Source organism: Oncorhynchus nerka, linkage group LG12 (genome assembly GCF_034236695.1).
Source record: "Oncorhynchus nerka isolate Pitt River linkage group LG12, Oner_Uvic_2.0, whole genome shotgun sequence".
Classification (NCBI taxonomy): Eukaryota; Metazoa; Chordata; class Actinopteri; order Salmoniformes; family Salmonidae; genus Oncorhynchus; species Oncorhynchus nerka.
Genome location: NC_088407.1, coordinates 87,033,633 through 87,054,548, shown reverse-complemented (window position 1 = coordinate 87,054,548; position 20,916 = coordinate 87,033,633). Strand labels below are relative to the sequence as shown.

The following is a 20,916-nucleotide window of genomic DNA, read 5'->3' as shown; positions in this document are numbered from 1 at the left end:
AGACCTCCGTGGGTTGATACATTTGATTTCCATTGATCATTTTTGTGTGATTTTGTTGTCAGCACATTCAACTATGTAAAGAAAAAAAGTATTTAATAAGAATATTTCATTCAGATCTAGGATGTGTTATTTTAGTGTTCCCTTTATTTTTTTGAGCAGTGTACTTTGGATGGTGTTCTCAACAACATGGAACACTGGTCACTTAATTCATGTTTACATACTGTATTCTACTGTATTCTAGTTAAAGCCACTCCTACATTGCTAATCCTAATATTTATTTCTTAATTCCATTATTTTACTTTGAGACTTACTTTGTATTGTTGTGAATTGTTACGATACAACTGCACTGTTGGAACTAGGAACACAAGAATTTAGCTACACACGCAATAACATCTGCTAAATATATATATATATATATATGTGTGTGACCAAAAACATTTTGATTTGCTTGTAATTGAGTTTTTCAGGGAAAAAAATTAAGACTGGAGCTAAGCACAGGCAAAATCCTAGAGGAAAACCTGGTTCAGTCTGCTTTCCAACAGACACTGGGAGATGACTTCACCTTTCAGCAGGACAATAACCTAAAACACAAGGCCAAATATACACTGGAGTTGCTTACCCAGAAGACAGTGAATGTTCCGTAGTTGCCGAGTTACAGTTTGAACTTAAAATCTACTTGAAATTCTATGGCAAGACCTGAAAATGGTAGTCGAGCAAATGATCAACAACCAAATTGGACAGAGCTTGAAGAATTTAGAAAAGAATAATGGGCAAATGTTGTACCATCCAGGTGTGGAAAGCTCTTAAGAGATTTACCCAGAAAGACTCACATCTGTAATCACTGACTGACAAAGGTGATTCAGACATGTATTGACTCAGGGGTGTGAATACTTACGTAAATGAGATCTCTATTTCAATACATTTGCAAAGATTTCTAAAACATGTTTTCACTTCGTCATTATGGGGCCATTGTGTGTATATGGATTAAATATACATGTTTCTCACCCATTTTTAATTCAGGCTGTAACACAACAATGTGTAATAAGTCAAGGAGTATGAATGCATTCTGAAGGCACTGTGCCTAGGCTTGCCATGACAAAGAGGGGTGGCAGGGTAGCCTAGTGGTTAGAGTGTAGGGGCGGCAGGGTAGCCTAGTGGTTAGAGTGTAGAGGTGGCAGGGTAGCCTAGTGGTTAGAGTGTAGAGGCGGCAGGGTAGCCTAGTGGTTAGAGTGTAGAGGTGGCAGGGTAGCCGAGTGGTTAGAGTGTAGAGGCGGCAGGGTAGCCTAGTGGTTAGAGTGTAGGGGCGGCAGGGTAGCCTAGTGGTTAGAGTGTAGGGGCGGCAGGGTAGCCTAGTGGTTAGAGTGTAGGGGCGGCAGGGTAGCCTAGTGGTTAGAGCGTTGGACTAGTAACCGGAAGGTTGCAAGTTCAATACCCCGAGCTGACAAGGTACAAATCTGTCGTTCTGCCCCTGAACAGGCAGTTAACCCACTGTTCCCAGGCCGTCATTGAAAATAAGAATTTGTTCTTAACTGACTTGCCTGGTTAAATAAAGGTAAAAGAGGTTGAATACTTATTTACTCAAGACAATTTCAGCTTTTTTATTTTTTTTTATTTAATTTGTAAAATATTTCTTAAAAACATAATTCCACTTTGACATTATGGACTACTGTGTGTGTAGGTCAGAGACACAAAATCGCAATTGAATAATTTTTTAAAAGTCAGGCTGCAACACCACAAAATGTGGAAAAGGTCAAGGGGTGTGAACACTTTCTGAAGGCCCTGTACTTAAGTAGAACCAGTACAGGTAATTGCTCAAATAAACAGAAGTATCAAAATTATAAATAATTTCAAATTCCTTAAATTAAGCAAACCAGACGGCACGTTTTTTATTTACGGATAGACTGGGGCACGCTCAGACATAATTTACGGATAGACTGGGGCACGCTCAGACATAATTTACGGATAGACTGGGGCACGCTCAGACATAATTTACGGATAGACTGGGGCACGCTCAGACATAATTTACGGATAGACTGGGGCACGCTCAGACATAATTTACGGATAGACTGGGGCACGCTCAGACATAATTTACGGATAGACTGGGGCACGCTCAGACATAATTTACGGATAGACTGGGGCACGCTCAGACATAATTTACGGATAGACTGGGGCACGCTCAGACATAATTTACGGATAGACTGGGGCACGCTCAGACATAATTTACGGATAGACTGGGGCACGCTCAGACATAATTTACGGATAGACTGGGGCACGCTCAGACATAATTTACGGATAGACTGGGGCACGCTCAGACATAATTTACGGATAGACTGGGGCACGCTCAGACATAATTTACGGATAGACTGGGGCACGCTCAGACATAATTTACGGATAGACTGGGGCACGCTCAGACATAATTTACGGATAGACTGGGGCACGCTCAGACATAATTTACGGATAGACTGGGGCACGCTCAGACATAATTTACGGATAGACTGGGGCACGCTCAGACATAATTTACGGATAGACTGGGGCACGCTCAGACATAATTTACGGATAGACTGGGGCACGCTCAGACATAATTTACGGATAGACTGGGGCACGCTCAGACATAATTTACGGATAGACTGGGGCACGCTCAGACATAATTTACGGATAGACTGGGGCACGCTCAGACATAATTTACGGATAGACTGGGGCACGCTCAGACATAATTTACGGATAGACTGGGGCACGCTCAGACATAATTTACGGATAGACTGGGGCACGCTCAGACATAATTTACGGATAGACTGGGGCACGCTCAGACATAATTTACAGATAGACTGGGGCACGCTCAGACATAATTTACGGATAGACTGGGGCACGCTCAGACATAATTTACAGATAGACTGGGGCACGCTCAGACATAATTTACGGATAGACTGGGGCACACTCAGACATAATTTACGGATAGACTGGGGCACGCTCAGACATAATTTACGGATAGACTGGGGCACGCTCAGACATAATTTACGGATAGACTGGGGCACGCTCAGACATAATTTACGGATAGACTGGGGCACGCTCAGACATAATTTACAGATAGACTGGGGCACGCTCAGACATAATTTACGGATAGACTGGGGCACGCTCAGACATAATTTACGGATAGACTGGGGCACGCTCAGACATAATTTACAGATAGACTGGGGCACGCTCAGACATAATTTACAGATAGACTGGGGCACGCTCAGACATAATTTACGGATAGACTGGGGCACGCTCAGACATAATTTACGGATAGACTGGGGCACGCTCAGACATAATTTACGGATAGACTGGGGCACGCTCAGACATAATTTACGGATAGACTGGGGCACGCTCAGACATAATTTACGGATAGACTGGGGCACGCTCAGACATAATTTACAGATAGACTGGGGCACGCTCAGACATAATTTACGGATAGACTGGGGCACGCTCAGACATAATTTACGGATAGACTGGGGCACGCTCAGACATAATTTACGGATAGACTGGGGCACGCTCAGACATAATTTACGGATAGACTGGGGCACGCTCAGACATAATTTACGGATAGACTGGGGCACGCTCAGACATAATTTACGGATAGACTGGGGCACGCTCAGACATAATTTACGGATAGACTGGGGCACGCTCAGACATAATTTACGGATAGACTGGGGCACGCTCAGACATAATTTACGGATAGACTGGGGCACGCTCAGACATAATTTACGGATAGACTGGGGCACGCTCAGACATAATTTACGGATAGACTGGGGCACGCTCAGACATAATTTACGGATAGACTGGGGCACGCTCAGACATAATTTACGGATAGACTGGGGCACGCTCAGACATAATTTACAGATAGACTGGGGCACGCTCAGACATAATTTACGGATAGACTGGGGCACGCTCAGACATAATTTACGGATAGACTGGGGCACACTCAGACATAATTTACGGATAGACTGGGGCACGCTCGGACATAATTTACAAATGAAGCATTTGTGTTTAAGATATCCGCCATATCAGTAGGGATTACCAGGGATGTTCCCTTGATTTTGTGTGTGAATTGGACCATTTTCCTGTCCTGCTAAGCATTCAAAATGTCACGAGTACTTTTAATAGTACTTTAAAATAGTTTTACACCTCTGGTCAGGGAGGTGACCAAAAACCAATTGACAGTACTACAGAGTTCCTTGGCTGAGATGGGAGATCCTGCCGGAAGGACAAGAGTCTCCAAAGCGCTTCACCAATCTGGGCTTTATGGAAGTGGGCAGACGGCATCCACTCCTGAGTAAAAGGTACGACAGCACACCTGGAGTTTCCAAAAAAGGGCAGGTGAAAGACTCAGGGCACAAGTCAAAAGATTGTGGTCTGACACAGAAAAAAATAAATGTGTTCTTTGGCCTGAAAGCAAAGTGCTACGTCTCGAGAAAACCAGACAGTTCATCACCGGTCTAACATCACCCGTGAGGCATGGTGGTGGCAACATCATACTAAGTAGATGCTTTTCAGCAGCAGGGACTGGGAGACTGGGAAGGAGAGGGAACAATGAATGGAGACAAATCATGAGAACCTGCTTCAGAGCACAAACGACCTTAGACTGGGGGGGGAAGATTTTACATTCCTACAGGACAATGACACCAAGCACACAGCCAACGCAACGGTGGAATTGCTTCAGAACAAGCTCTGACTTGTATCTCATTTAAAGTCCGTGGAAAGACTTGAAGATTGCTGTTCACCACCACTCCCCATCGAACGGCAGAAAATCCCCAAATCCAGATGTGCAAAGCTGATACAGAAATACTCAAAGACGACTGAAAGATGTAATCACCGACAACGGTGCTTCTACAAAGTACTGACTCGGGGGGTGTGAATATTTGTTGTAAATGAGATCTGTATTTCATTTACAATAAATGTGAAAAAAAAAAAAAAAAACTTTTGAAATAGGTTTTCACTTTGGCAATATGTGATACTGTTTATATGCTTAAACACAGACAAAATGAGGGCAAACCCAACAATGTCATTCATTTTCATTGTCCGTAATATGACTCTAGTAACAATTTGGAGGGGACAGCTGTCAGACCCATTATCATTTCAGATCAATCAACATGTGATGATCACTGAACATGTCTACACTACAGTTCAATTATGCCACCTAGTGGCATGAAAATCTGACTGTTGACACGTCTATAAGAGTAAAATATTAGCAGTGAGGATTAAGTCTACGAAAGCTACACACAGACTTGACAGCGGAGAACTTCCATTCTCCTTGGTACATGCTGTAAAGATCTGTTTCAGGACGTCACGCTGCTTGCTAAGGCACTGCATCTCAGCGATAGGGCCGTCACTAGTCCCCGGTTCGAATCCAGGCTGGATTTTTATTTATTTTACCTTTATTTAAACTCAGTTAAGAACAAATTCTTATTTTCAATAACAGTGGGTTAACTGCCTTGTTCAGGGGCAGAACAAGAGATTTGTACCTTGTCAGCTCGGGGGTTTGAACTTCCAACCTTCCGGTTACTAGTCCAACGCTTTAACCACTAGGCTACCCTGCCGCCTCTACACTAACCACTAGGCTACCTGCCACCTCTACACTCTAACCACTAGGCTACCCTGCCACCTCTACACTCTAACCACTAGGCTACCCTGCCACACCCGGCCATCATTGGGAGTCCCATAGGGTGGTGTATAATTGGCACAGCGTCATCCGGGTTAAGCCGCCACTGTAAAGAATTTGTTCTTAAATGACTTGCCTAGTAAAAAGGTCAACCTTTATTTTTTTTAAACAGGTAGCGATTCCTCGTCTGCTCACAGAGGATCGAACACAGGACATCTGCTAGCACATGACCGCCCTCCCTTCAGAAAACAGTCTTCACTGACACCACGCCAAAAGCTAGCTAAAATCAGCAGCAGAAGTGGGGCTGAGGATCACATCCACCCATGTGATCTATAAGATGCCAATTTACTCCCTTTTTTCAGGACCATTAATCCTTAAAAATCAGATAAATTTGCAAATAAAAATGGTTTTATTTGCAGCAACATGCAGACCCCGCTCTAAGATCACAAAATGTAGACGAGCAGAAAAACCAAGGACATTAGATCTCTGGAGCCACGTGTAAATTAGGGGCATTTTTTTTAGTTCAATCATTTTGAACAGAAAGAGTCAAATGATGACCAGAATATTCCAAACCTACTCAGGGCTCGCCCATCAAGATCAACAAAGCATGCACACTTAGAAGTGGTGGTTTACACTATGCAATTGTAGTCTTATGTTTATATATATATATTTTTTTTAATTAAAAAAAAATACAAAATCACTTAATTTGTGAAATACTTATTCAGTATACTCAATCATCGTTAAAACACAACAAAATCCTAATAGTAGATTAAATTACTTCACAACACCCATCCAAAACATTTTGGGTGCATTTTAACTTAACTATTAGAGTGTGGATTGGAACACAAATAAGACCAAAACAAGGGGAAAAAAACATTGTATTGATTAGACAAAGTTTACTTCAAAACAATTGTACATTTCATACAACTTATCAATCACAACGAGACTTACAAACCTGCAGGGACAACGATACACATGTTCAACAGGACAGCGACCCAATCAAAAGCTCTCAAATCACACTGTACATTTCATTAACAAAAATAATAAAATACGGTTTTCAAAAGGAAACGCTTTAATTATTCAGATAGCAATAAAAGACTAAATTAGAAGTTGAATTGGGGGACGCAGGGTCCAACTTATAATCATAAAATAACCAGTCCAGGGCCAAGAGGAACTGAACCAACCAGGACTAAAGCTCAGATTTTAAAATTAGATTGTAGGAGAGAGGGCATTACACCCAAGGCAAGGCTCCTCTTCATTACAACCCACTAGCAGGCAGGCAGGCAGGCTGGCACAACGCCAGGTGCCACGTTTCCAGCATGACATTCCCTTCAGTCCATACATACCACTACACCAGTGGAGACTGGTCACTTTTAAATCGGGAGGACAGACTCATTGGTATGGAACAAACAGAACTTTATCAGTGTTCCATTCCAACGAGTCTACTCCTTCCATTGGACTATTCCTCAACAGCTCCCCTCAGAGCGGCTCAGTGCTGGCTCTCCACCGAGGGGGACCGAGACCGGGACGGCTTCCGGGCCGGGGCAGGAGAACGGGAGCGTGCGGGAGGGGTACGGGAACGGGGGGCAGGGGAGCGGGAACGTGGGGGAGGTGTACGGGAACGAGAGCGTGCGGGAGGGGTACGGGATTTGGAACGGGAGGGGGAACGTGAAGTGGAGCGATGTGCAGCCCTGCCCCCTCCTCCTCCTCCTGAGGAAGGCTTCTTCTCCGGAGTACGGCTGGCAGAGCGGGGGCTCCTGGAGCGGTTACGGCTCCTGCTGCGGCTGGGGGACTTGGAACGGGGGGACCGGGAACGGCTACGGGACCGGGAGTAGCTGCGAGAGCCACGGGAACGACTCCTGCTGTGGCTGTTGGAACAGAATAATTTAATTAATTACATTTACCCCCCCCCATCCAACCACTAATGTAAGCAGCTCCCTAAAACACAAGTCTGCTGCATTCCAGTCCTTTATACTCCAATCTCAAGTCCCTTAGTAGTGCTCAACACTGCAGGCCAATCTTTGAAGCTCCATTTCTGTAGCTAGCTAGCTACACTGCCCCCAAACATCAAGACACGGTTGGGCTCACAATTCTAGATACAAACGGAAAAGCCCACAATCTTGTATTTATCCAACTTCACTACAAAATTGGAAGAGGGGATGCCTACCGGCTCTTGCGATCCTCAGACAGCTTCAGCTTTCGTCCATTCAAGTCTGTTCCATCAAGCTTATCAAGAGCGTTCTTCATATCACTGTGTGACGCGAACTCCACCACCCTGTCGAGTCAAATCACATTGAAGTTGACAGGTCAGTTCATAATAATAGCAGCAGGGCAGACCACATTTGTTTGTTTTATTAAAACAAGAGGGTTTCTAAATTGGACAGTCGTCCCTCATTTCAGCCCTTCCATTTTGTGGCTAACGAACAGGACCCTGGTCGGACAACTCACCCTTCATTCTTGTTGGTTCGGTGGGCATCCACAAAGGTGACCTCTCCAACTTTCCTCATGAGATCTTTCAGGTCCTGTGGTGAAGCATACATGAGTCAGTGACAGACCAGCACACGAATGTGGCTGAGAGAACTCTGAACCTGGGGCAAGAGAAAAATCAGTAAAGCAACACAACAGTAACACCCCCCCTGTAATACTGACCTCATCAAAACACAGTAAAAATGTGATGTTCTGGCATTTTCGGACGAGGGGCGTTTAAGTGACGAGCCACTGACATGGCTTCACAGCTAACCATTTCACTTAAAAAGGAGAAACCTGTTCCCTGGTATTGTATTTCAGGTTTGTTAAGTCAAATAGGATTGATGTGACAAATAGGAAGCTGGTGAGACGCGACAAATCCTTTGAGGTGTCGCGTCTTGGACATGTTGTCGGTTAGTGGCAACTATAGTGGTTTTTAGGGGGCGTCGCTAAACTAAAATGAAGTCTATGGAGATTAGAAGTATTTTCATTTCATCATGACCCATTTTGATCAAGGGGTTCTTTCAGTAACCTATTAATTGGCCTACTATAAATTTTCCATAAGTTTTCCCAGTAAGACTAAGGTATAGGATTTTCTACTTCCTGTTCCTCCCAACCCTTAAACCCAATCACATGAGTTATATGTTACTTACCGTTCCATACCCAGGAAGACATTAGCAAAGAGCCACGTGTCCAAATAGAGGACCAATGGGAACCAATGCAGTCACAGTGTTAAGCCCTTGAGAAACGACCTCCCTCAGCCTTGACAGACCCGGACTCCGGCCAGCCTCCACAAGTAAAGGACCACCAGAGATCAAGTAGGGGAAGGGACGAAGGAAGAGGGTGTGCAGTGTGCCCAACTGTCAACACACCCAGCTCCATCAGCAACAGATAAAAGAACCAAATGGGAGAGTGTAGGGAACGTGGGTTGAGGGAGTAACAGGCTGGCTGCAGTCGGGTGGGGGGGGTTTCCACCAGACCAGACCACAGAACCTCCAGACTGGGGCTTTACGAGGGACCATCCTAAGGCTATCCTGCGCTAGACCCCTTTCACCCGCTACGGGGCCCAGCCAAGATTTAGACCAGCGGCAACTGCGTGTAAGGAGAGGCACCAAATGGACACTATTGAAAACACAACCAGCAGAGGGCGCTATGCACATAACACCTCCAAGGAGGTTGTGCATGCAACTCCATTATAAACTAATAACCAGAATAAGAAAAAGCTGTTAAAATAAAACTACGATGTGATTGGTTAGATTTAACTTCTGGTATAAGTGCTTATATATATATATATATATATTTTGTTTTATTTATTGTTGAAAGAAACAGTAAAAACTAAGTCAATAAATAAAACAATGAATTCCTGAATCCAAAAGGGGCCTTGCCATTCTATCTACCCTAATGGACTTTTGAGCATATAGCCGTGTCCTTTGGTAATAAATCAAAGAAAAACATGTTTTCAATAACAATACAGCTTAATAAGGAGAAAAGAAAAAAGCAGTTATCAGTACAGAGTAATGGTCTGAAGCAGACGGGTTTAACCTCTCACCTGCCAACTGATGCGTGACGACAGGTTCTCCACGATGATTCTGTGCTCAGTGCGCACCGGAGGACCATACCTACTGCATGGGAGGAAGGCAGGGGGGGGGTGACCTGTTACTATTAGGACTGAAAGGTTTCATACACATGAGAGCCTGACATTAAATGAAGGTCAATAGATATAATACATGAATGTACAGCATTGTATCAAGACAGGGTCACAACGTATTCTAATCACACTGGGGAAATGACTCCTACAAGTGAAAGCGTTTAAATCGAGCTTGATAAGTCTTAATTATTCAGTTGGTATATTCAATACGTGTAAGACATGCTACTTCTGCACACGGAGCCACCAAGGAAGGTCAATGTCTCCGAGCGATGAATGGGGGGGGGAACTAAAAATCACACCGACCAAAGTCCATTCGCTGCAGGTGAGAAGGTTGAAAATGAAGCGGGTGTGGTCTGTATACCTGGAGCCGCCTCCACCGCGGCGATCACCAGACCCCTGGCGGTAGCTGCTGAAACGAGGCGAGAAACGTCCTCCTCCTCCGCCGCCGCCCATCCCGGGTCCACCACCCCTCCCTCTTCTGGAGCGGGCATGCTCTATAGTCACCCTATTAATAAAAATAAAGACCAGACAGACAGACACTTATAACAGGGCTGCAGAAATGACTAAAAGACTTAGTATTCTTTCTTCATCCTACGTAATCTATTTGTATTATCTGATTACCGTCTCTGAACAGGGGAGGGGGTCGTTGAAGGTGTTAGTAGATCCAGAATTTCCAATAATGGGTCGGATCCGATTGTCACTGGTCTCGGGTGTGTCGTGTTCAAACGGACTTCTCCGGAAGTGTCGTCCAGATTCGAACGTGACATGGTACAGTAGCCAGAGAAACTGTCTAATTTATGCCGCTGCCCTTGCATTTTATGAGGTGCGTGTAGCTTGTTGGCTAATCATTAATCAAAGCAGCAAAGTGCTGGGTGTGTAGCTTGTTGTTGGCTAATCATTATGCTACAGATAGAGACTTGCTCCGTGTGTCGCAAAAGTTTGGAGATAACTGTCAGAAGCTCGTGGTACAGCCCCTCCCGCTATACCAGCGTCATCTCCCTCTCGCCGGTTAGCGGGTTTGGATCCGACCAGGTCCATAAGGAATGCCTCCCGGGTCAGTTTGGAACATGTGTATATATTATTTTAGATGCATATCCATTTTGAAACTGGGCCCATGAAGACCTCTAGTTGTTATTACCAGGATCTGACCACTAGATGCTAATATTAGGTACCATTGAATTGCATTTGACCCACAAATTCCAAGTTTCAACAACAATAGCAACGCATGAATTGGCAACAACAACTGCCCGAGTTACACTAGGAACGCACAATTCCACCATCAGTGATCAGACTGTCCGCAATAGGCTGAGAGGGGCTGGACTGAGGGCTTGTAGGCCTATTGTAAGAAGAGATGCACTGCAGTACTTAATGCAGCTGGTGGCCACACCGGATACTGACTGTTACTTTTGATCCCCCCCCCCGTTCAGGGACACATTCAATTTCTGTTAGTCACATGTCTGTGGAATTTGTTCAGTTTGTCTCAGTTGTTGAATCAAGTATTTACACATGTTAAGTTTCCTGAAAATAAACGCAGTTTACAGTGAGAGGATATTTATTTCCATCAGCTCCATACTACACATCAGACAGAAATTATACTGTCTACTCGTTGTTGGGATTTGTGGCGGTTGACAATTCCCGATGTCAAACTTATTTTTTAAGAAACCAAAAGGTCCAATATGGTACTCTACTCATCGAATATTATTTTAATCCTATACATGAACAATTATAGCGCAATCAATTCACTTAAATCCTCTGTGATCAAATTACACTTCAACCAACTAATGTTGCGGGAAATCTATTTCCAACTCCAGAACAATCCGAGGTGCCTTGGGCTTTCTGGATGGAACAACCCAGTTGTGTACTTAAGTAGTACTTATACAAATTTCTACGTTTGAGTAGTTGTTTTTTTAGTATCTGTACTTTATCTTTTGTATTTTTGACTATTTATTTCACCTCTACTGGAAATAAATGTACTTTTTACTCCATTTTCCCCTGACACCCAAAAGTACTTGTTCCATTTCGAATGCTTAGCAGGACAGGAAAAATGGTCTAATTCACACACTTATAAAGAGAACATCCCTGTTCATCTCTAATGCCTCTGATATAGCAGACTCACTAAAACAAATGCATTGTTGGTAAATAAAAAAAACAAAAAAAACAAAGTGTCATCTGGTTTGCTTAATAAAGACATTTTAAATGATTTATACTTTTAGCACGCAAGTACATTTAAAACAAAATACTTTTAAGACTTACTCAAATTGGTATTTTACTGGGTGACTTTCACAAGTCATTTTATTCTACTCAAGTATGAAAATTGTGTACTTCTTCCAACACTGCCCGTGTGTATTAAATGTCCAAACATAACATGTTGCAATTTATCTTTCTTGAGACTTTACTCAATGTGTATCCAAATCATTACCTTTCACTACAGAGTTCCTTGCCATTCAGCTCGTAAACTGCATCATCAGCGTCTCTGTGGTCGTCAAACTCCTGATTAACGAGAGGGGGGGGGGGTTAACTAATCAACAAACAAAACATTCACAATAGGTGTTTGATCAAGACACGAGGCAAGGCCGACTTACCACAAAGCCGAATCCGTTCTTCAAATTTACTTCCCGGATCCTTCCATAACCTTTGAAGAACTTCTCCACGTCCCGCTCACGAGCATGAGGGCTCAAACGACCGATAAACACTCGACATCCACTCATATTTATCTGGAAAAAAATGTTGACTTGGTGATTAACAGAGAACATTTAACCCCCCCAAACAAGTAGGTTGCCGACAAGGCCCAGATCAGTGTGCTAACTAGCTAACGTTAGCTAAGAGTTATCAATACTAAAAGTGCACTTTAACCAAGTTAATTAGCCCTAATGCTGGTTAGTACTAGCCAGATAGCCGTCTAGTCTGGGTTCGGAACTTATACAGATTCACATATACGCTAAACGAATAAACTACATACCGTTTAATATGAATTAAAACAATCTTGATCATACGTTAGTAAGTTAACTAGCTAACGTTAGTCGCCAGCTATCCGGTCGCAGTTCGTTTTTTCCACGATTCCCAGTTGTCTTGAACGCGGCATTTACAAACAGGCGAAAAGGCCGCAATTATACGAAAAAAAATGTGTTAGTGGTGCTATTCTCTGGGCGCTGAAAACAGTAGTTGGGATTGTTTATTTTTTTTAATGTCATTGTATGTTACATCGGAGATCCAGCCAGTCCACAAAAATAATCGCAGTTTCGTCGGCTACGTACGTTATTAGCTAGCTAACGTTACCATGTCGTGCAGTTGCCCTTTCGCTATTCTAGTTTAGCTGTATTACTAGCTTAGCACTCGGGACAAAATATGAATCATTAACATTATTGATTCGCCAAAATATTTGTGCAAGTCTACTTACGACATTTACAATAATCGAAATTTGAACCTTACCCTTGCCGTTGTCTTCGTTACTTCTGGTAGTGTGCTTGCTTGGTTGATGTGTATCAAAATGGCGACTCCGAGTGAGAGAAAGATGAGGAAACCGGATGTTCATCAGCACCAAGGGTGGTGGGCGTGTTCCAGTCCTGTAGACCTATCAAAAAACGTTCCACAAGACCCATGCCACAGATATAACAATGAGACAGATATTTCACCGGATGTTTAAATGTGAAGCATCCGGTTGATGTTTCAACATTTGGTGGCGAGAGGAAACCAAGTGGGAGAAGATGAAAGCGAGATGGTTTATGGCCAATATTCTGCTAATGTTCTCATCGATTAAATATTTGATCTCAAAACAGTGTTCAAAACTAGAATATGATACGAACAGACTGGACTAAGTTTTCTAGACCTCACCCTTGGTCAAAGTTTTAAAAACTTGCGTTTAGGAGAGCAAGCGCAAATTGAGTTATTTTGCCGCCTGCTATAGACCACCCTCTGCCCCCAGCTGTGCTCTGGACACCATATGTGAACTGATTGCCCCCCATCTATCTTCAGAGCTCGTGCTGCTAGGCGACCTAAACTGGAACATGCTTAACACCCCAGCCATCCTACAATCTAAACTTGATGCCCTCAATCTCACACAAATTATCAATGAACCTACCAGGTACCCCCCCAAAGCCTTAAACACGGGCACCCTCATAGATATCATCCTAACCAACTTCCCCTCTAAATACACCTCTGCTGTCTTCAACCAAGATCTCAGCGATCACTGCCTCATTGCCTGCATCCGTAATGGGTCAGCGGTCAAACGACCTCCACTCATCACTGTAAAACGCTCCCTGAAACACTTCAGCGAGCAGGCCTTTCTAATCGACCTGGCCGGGGTGTCCTGGAAGGATATTGATCTCATCCCGTCAGTAGAGGATGCCTGGATATTTTTTTTAAATGCCTTCCTAACAATCTTAAATAAACATGCCCCATTCAAGAAAATTAGAACCAGGAACAGATATAGCCCTTGGTTCTCCCCAGACCTGACTGCCCTTAACCAACACAAAAACATCCTACGGCGTTCTGCATTAGCATCGAACAGCCCCGTGATATGCAGCTGTTCAGGAAGCTAGAAACCGTTATACACAGGCAGTTAGAAAAGCCAAGGCTAGCTTTTTCAAGCAGAAATTTGCTTCCTGCAACACTAACTCTAAAAAGTTCTGGGACACTGTAAAGTCCATGGAGAATAAGAACACCTCCTCCCAGCTGCCCACTGCACTGAAGATAGGAAACACTGTCACCACTGATAAATCCACCATAATTGAGAATTTCAATAAGCATTTTTCTACGGCTGGCCATGCTTTCCACCTGGCAACTCCTACCCCGGTCAACAGCACTGCACCCCCAACAGCAACTCGCCCAAGCCTTCCCCATTTCTCCTTCTCCCAAATCCATTCAGCTGAAGTTCTGAAAGAGCTGAAAAATCTGGACCCCTACAAATCAGCCGGGCTAGACAATCTGGACCCTTTCTTTCTAAAATTATCTGCCGAAATTGTTGCCACCCCTATTACTAGCCTGTTCAACCTCTCTTTCGTGTCATCTGAGATTCCCAAAGATTGGAAAGCAGCTGCGGTCATCCCCCTCTTCAAAGGGGGGACACTCTTGACCCAAACTGCTACAGACCTATATCTATCCTACCATGCCTTTCTAAGGTCTTGAAAGCCAAGTCAACAAACAGATTACCGACCATTTCGAATCTCACCATACCTTCTCTGCTATGCAATCTGGTTTCAGAGCTGGTCATGGGTGCACCTCAGCCACGCTCAAGGTCCTAAACGATATCTTAACCGCCATCGATAAGAAACATTACTGTGCAGCCGTATTCATTGATCTGGCCAAGGCTTTCGACTCTGTCAACCACCACATCCTCATCGGCAGACTCGACAGCCTTGGTTTCTCAAATGATTGCCTCGCCTGGTTCACCAACTACTTCTCTGATAGAGTTCAGTGTGTCAAATCGGAGGGTCTGCTGTCCGGACCTCTGGCAGTCTCTATGGGGTGCCACAGGGTTCAATTCTTGGACCGACTCTCTTCTCTGTATATATCAATGAGGTCGCTCTTGCTGCTGGTGAGTCTCTGATCCACCTCTACGCAGACGACACCATTCTGTATACTTCCGGCCCTTCTTTGGACACTGTGTTAACAACCCTCCAGGCAAGCTTCAATGCCATACAACTCTCCTTCCGTGGCCTCCAATTGCTCTTAAATACAAGTAAAACTAAATGCATGCTCTTCAACCGATCGCTACCTGCACCTACCCGCCTGTCCAACATCACTACTCTGGACGGCTCTGACTTAGAATACGTGGACAACTACAAATACTTAGGTGTCTGGTTAGACTGTAAACTCTCCTTCCAGACCCATATCAAACATCTCCAATCCAAAGTTAAATCTAGAATTGGCTTCCTATTTCGCAACAAAGCATCCTTCACTCATGCTGCCAAACATACCCTTGTAAAATTGACCATCCTACCAATCCTCGACTTTGGCGATGTCATTTACAAAATAGCCTCCAATACCCTACTCAACAAATTGGATGCAGTCTATCACAGTGCAATCCGTTTTGTCACCAAAGCCTCATATACTACCCACCATTGCGACCTGTACGCTCTCGTTGGCTGGCCCTCGCTTCATACTCGTCGCCAAACCCACTGGCTCCATGTCATCTACAAGACCCTGCTAGGTAAAGTCCCCCTTATCTCAGCTCGCTGGTCACCATAGCATCTCCCACCTGTAGCACACGCTCCAGCAGGTATATCTCTCTAGTCACCCCCAAAACCAATTCTTTCTTTGGCCGCCTCTCCTTCCAGTTCTCTGCTGCCAATGACTGGAACAAACTACAAAAATCTCTTAAATTGGAAACACTTATCTCCCTCACTAGCTTTAAGCACCAACTGTCAGAGCATCTTACAGATTACTGCACCTGTACATAGCCCACCTATAATTTAGCCCAAACAACTACCTCTTTCCCAACTGTATTTAATTTATTTATTTATTTTGCTCCTTTGCACCCCATTATTTTTATTTCTACTTTGCACATTCTTCCATTGCAAAACTACCATTCCAGTGTTTTACTTGCTATATTGTATTTACTTTGCCACCATGGCCTTTTTTGCCTTTACCTCCCTTCTCACCTAATTTGCTCACATTGTATATAGACTTGTTTTTTTTACTGTATTATTGACTGTATGTTTGTTTTACTCCATGTGTAACTCTGTGTCGTTGTATGTGTCGAACTGCTTTGCTTTATCTTGGCCAGGTCGCAATTGTAAATGAGAACTTGTTCTCAACTTGCCTACCTGGTTAAATAAAGGTGAAATTAAAAATTAAAAAATAAATAAAATATGCAAATCAATGCTAGAACGAGCCAATAGGCTCTCACTGGCTCGTGTTTAGCTCTGCCCACCTTCTTTGCTTGTTCTGCCCACTATGAGTAATTTACTCCCAGAGGAAACGACATGCTGTGGTCTATCTTGGGTTAGTTATAACAAAAATCTTTGTTAAGCACTCTAAACATCTCTGAACAAAAATGTACTGAAAATGGACATACAAAATAGCCAGATCTTTATGACACATTTCTCAACATCCTGCTGGTCATCTCATCTGACTGAACTCAAAATAAGATTTTTCTCCCATTCAATGGTGTTCATACGGTGTGGCCAAACTCAAGGACAGGACAACATATTACTGCTATTCTTGTAATCTTTACTCTATTACCATCCTTAACATTTGTGGCATCGTCTTACAATTCGGTAAAGCACATACATAATACAATAGAAAAGGTCTTCTCTGCAGAAAGTACCAAAAATTATTTCAATATAGAGCATGGAATACTGACCTTTACGGAACCCATTTCAATGAATACTGACCTTTACGGAACCCATTTCAATGAATACTGACCTTTACGGAACCCATTTCAATTTCAAGATGACAAAAAAAAAAAAATAATCTTCCTGAATTAAAAAAAAACCCCAAAACAAGGTAGATGACACTACACATTTAAAAAATTAATGAAAATATATAGATGATTTAAAAAATAGGTATATAATAAACAAATAAATATAGTTATTTTATTTTGCCCAGTTGTCATGGAGATGATGGATAATAATGAGACACCGGGTGTAACAAACAACAGGTCATGTGATTCCCTTCCTGAGAGGGGGATGGGATACAGAGGGGTGGAGGCAGACAGACAGACAGTAAACCAAGGAGGAGAAGAGAAAGAAAGGACAACATTGTCCTCCAGAAAGACTGATGTACGGAATGCAATGGACTGGACTTCAGAATGGATACTATTGACTCTACCAGAGCAGCTGTAATATAATGCAGGAACAGAACAGAATAACATGTAGCCTAACGTCTGTCTCATCTGGAAACAGCACTATTGATATTGTTTGATAGGATGGTAGTCAGTGTAATACTCTAGTCCAATACTTGCTGACTGGTAGGATAATTGACTGACTGGTAGGACAACTGGCTGACTGGTAGGACAAATCAAACTGACTGTCCGGTAGGATCAACTGACTGACTGGTAGGACAAATCAAACTGACTGACTGGTAGGATCAACTGACTGACCGGTAGGATCAACTGACTGACCGGTAGGATCAACTGACTGTCCGGTAGGATCAACTGACTGTCCGGTAGGATCAACTGACTGTCCGGTAGGATCAACTGACTGACCGGTAGGATCAACTGACTGACCGGTAGGATCAACTGACTGACTGGTAGGATCAACTGACTCAAACTGGTGACCAGGATCAACTGACTGACAACTGGTAGGATCAACTGACTGACCGGTAGGATCAACTGACTGACCGGTAGGATCAACTGACTGTCCGGTAGGATCAACTGACTGACTGGTAGGATCAACTGACTGACTGGTAGGATCAACTGACTGACTGGTAGGATCAACTGACTGACTGGTAGGATCAACTGACTGACTGGTAGGATCAACTGACTGACTGGTAGGATCAACTGACTGGATCAACTGACCGGCAATCAACTGACTGGTAGGATCCTGAGGTAGGATCAACTGACTGACCAGTAGGTAGATCAACTGACTGACTCTCGGTAGGATCAACTGACTGACCGACTGACTGGTAGGATCAACTGACTGACTGGTAGGATCAACTGACTGACTGGTAGGATCAACTGACTGTCCGGTAGGATCAACTGACTGATCGGTAGGATCAACTGACTGACTGGTAGGATCAACTGACTGACTGGTAGGATCAACTGACTGACTGGTAGGATCAACTGGTAGGATCAACTGACTGACTGGTAGGATCAACTGACTCTCCGGTAGGATCAACTGACTGACTGGTAGGATCAACTGACTGACTGGTAGGATCAACTGACTGACCGGTAGGATCAACTGACTGACTGGTAGGATCAACTGACTGACTGGTAGGATCAACTGACTCTCCGGTAGGATAAACTGACTGACCAGTAGGATAATTGACTGACTGGTAGGATCAACTGACTGACCGGTAGGATCAACTGACTCTCCGGTAGGATCAACTGACTGACCGGTAGGATCAACTGACTGACTGGTAGGATCAACTGACTGACTGGTAGGATCAACTGACTGACTGGTAGGATCAACTGACTGACTGGTAGGATCAACTGGTAGGATCAACTGACTGACCAGTAGGATCAACTGACTGACTGGTAGGATCAACTGACTGACTGGTAGGATCAACTGACTGACGAGACTGACCAGTAAGGACTAGGATAATTGACTGACCAGTAGGATCAACTGACTGACTGGTAGGATCAACTGACTGACCAGTAGGATCAACTGACTGACTGGTAGGATCAACTGACTGACTGGTAGGATCAACTGACTGACTGGTAGGATCAACTGACTGACTGGTAGGATCAACTGACTGACTGGTAGGATCAACTGACTGACCGGTAGGATCAACTGACTGACTGGTAGGATCAACTGACTGACTGGTAGGATCAACTGACTCTCCGGTAGGATCAACTGACTGACTGGTAGGATCAACTGACTGACTGGTAGGATCAACTGACTGACCGGTAGGATCAACTGACTGACTGGTAGGATCAACTGACTGACTGGTAGGATCAACTGACTCTCCGGTAGGATAAACTGACTGACCAGTAGGATAATTGACTGACTGGTAGGATCAACTGACTGACCGGTAGGATCAACTGACTCTCCGGTAGGATCAACTGACTGACCGGTTGACTGGTAGGATCAACTGACTGACTGGTAGGATCAACTGACTGACTGGTAGGATCAACTGGTAGGATCAACTGACTGACCAGTAGGATCAACTGACTGACTGGTAGGATCAACTGACTGACTGGTAGGATCAACTGACTCTCCGGTAGGATCAACTGACTGACTGGTAGGATCAACTGACTGACGAGTAAGATAAACTGACTGACCAGTAAGATCAACTGACTGTCCGGTAGGATAATTGACTGACCAGTAGGATCAACTGACTGACTGGTAGGATCAACTGACTGACCAGTAGGATCAACTGACTGACTGGTAGGATCAACTGACTGACTGGTAGGATCAACTGACTGACTGGTAGGATCAACTGACTGACTGGTAGGATCAACTGACTGACTGGTAGGATCAACTGACTGACCGGTAGGATCAACTGACTGACTGGTAGGATCAACTGACTGACTGGTAGGATCAACTGACTCTCCGGTAGGATAAACTGACTGACCGGTAGGATAATTGACTGACTGGTAGGATCAACTGACTGACCAGTAAGATCAACTGACTGACTGGTAGGATCAACTGACTGACCAGTAAGATCAACTGACTGACCGGTAGGATCAACTGACTGACCAGTAAGATCAACTGACTGACTGGTAGGATCAACTGACTGACCAGTAAGATCAACTGACTGACCGGTAGGATCAACTGACTGACCAGTAAGATCAACTGACTGACCAGTAGGATCAACTGACTGACTGGTAGGATCAACTGGTAGGATCAACTGACTGTCCGGTAAGATAAACTGACTGACCGGTAGGATAATTGACTGACCAGTAGGATCAACTGACTGACCGGTAGGATAATTGACTGACTGGTAGGATCAACTGACTGACTGGTAGGATCAACTGACTGTCCGGTAGGATAATTGACTGACTGGTAGGATCAACTGACTGACCGGTAGGATCAACTGACTGACCGGTAGGATCAACTGACTGTCCGGTAGGATAATTGACTGACCGGTAGGATCAACTGACTGACCGGTAGGATCAACTGACTGACCGGTAGGATCAACTGACTGACCGGTAGGATCAACTGACTGACTGGTAGGATCAACTGACTGACCGGTAGGATCAACTGACTGACCGGTAGGATCAACTGACTGACTGGTAGGATCAACTGACTGACCAGTAAGATCAACTGACTGACTGGTAGGATCAACTGACTGACGGTCAACTGACTGACCAGTAAGATCAACTGACTGACTGGTAGGATCAACTGACTGACCGGTAGAATCAACTGACTGACCAGTAAGATCAACTGACTGACTGGTAAGATAAACTGACTGACCGGTAGGATAATTGACTGACCAGTAGGATCAACTGACTGACTCAACTGACTGTTGACTGACCAGTAGAATCAACTGACTGACTGGTAGGATCAACTGACTGACTGGTAGGATCAACTGAACCGGGGATCAACTGACTGACTGGTAGGAT

The 20,916-nt window shown here is 44.1% G+C and overlaps 1 protein-coding gene across 1 annotated transcript; it reads right to left on the bottom strand.

The window, feature by feature from the left end:
- Positions 1-6,495: 6,495 nt before the first annotated feature.
- On the bottom strand, positions 6,496-13,269 carry LOC115115840 (serine/arginine-rich splicing factor 5-like). The gene is made up of 8 exons (XM_029644325.2): positions 13,179-13,269; positions 12,332-12,463; positions 12,169-12,239; positions 10,111-10,254; positions 9,651-9,723; positions 8,084-8,157; positions 7,803-7,910; positions 6,496-7,503 (listed from the first exon to the last, which is right to left on the bottom strand). Exons 2-8 carry the CDS (start codon positions 12,455-12,457, stop codon positions 7,125-7,127), a joined length of 975 nt encoding a protein of 324 aa, XP_029500185.1. The 5' UTR covers positions 12,458-12,463; positions 13,179-13,269; the 3' UTR covers positions 6,496-7,124.
- Between the last annotated feature and the right edge of the window lie 7,647 nt (positions 13,270-20,916).

Coding starts and splice junctions, on each gene's coding strand:
- LOC115115840 (XM_029644325.2), bottom strand. CDS start 12,457: ATGAGTGGATGTCGAGTGTTTATCGGTCGTTTGAGCCCTCATGCTCGT. Junction 10,255..12,168: donor AAGGAACTCTGTAGTGAAAG/GTAATGATTTGG, acceptor TTTTATTAATAG/GGTGACTATAGAGCATGCCC. Junction 9,724..10,110: donor CGCGGTGGAGGCGGCTCCAG/GTATACAGACCA, acceptor CCTCCCATGCAG/TAGGTATGGTCCTCCGGTGC.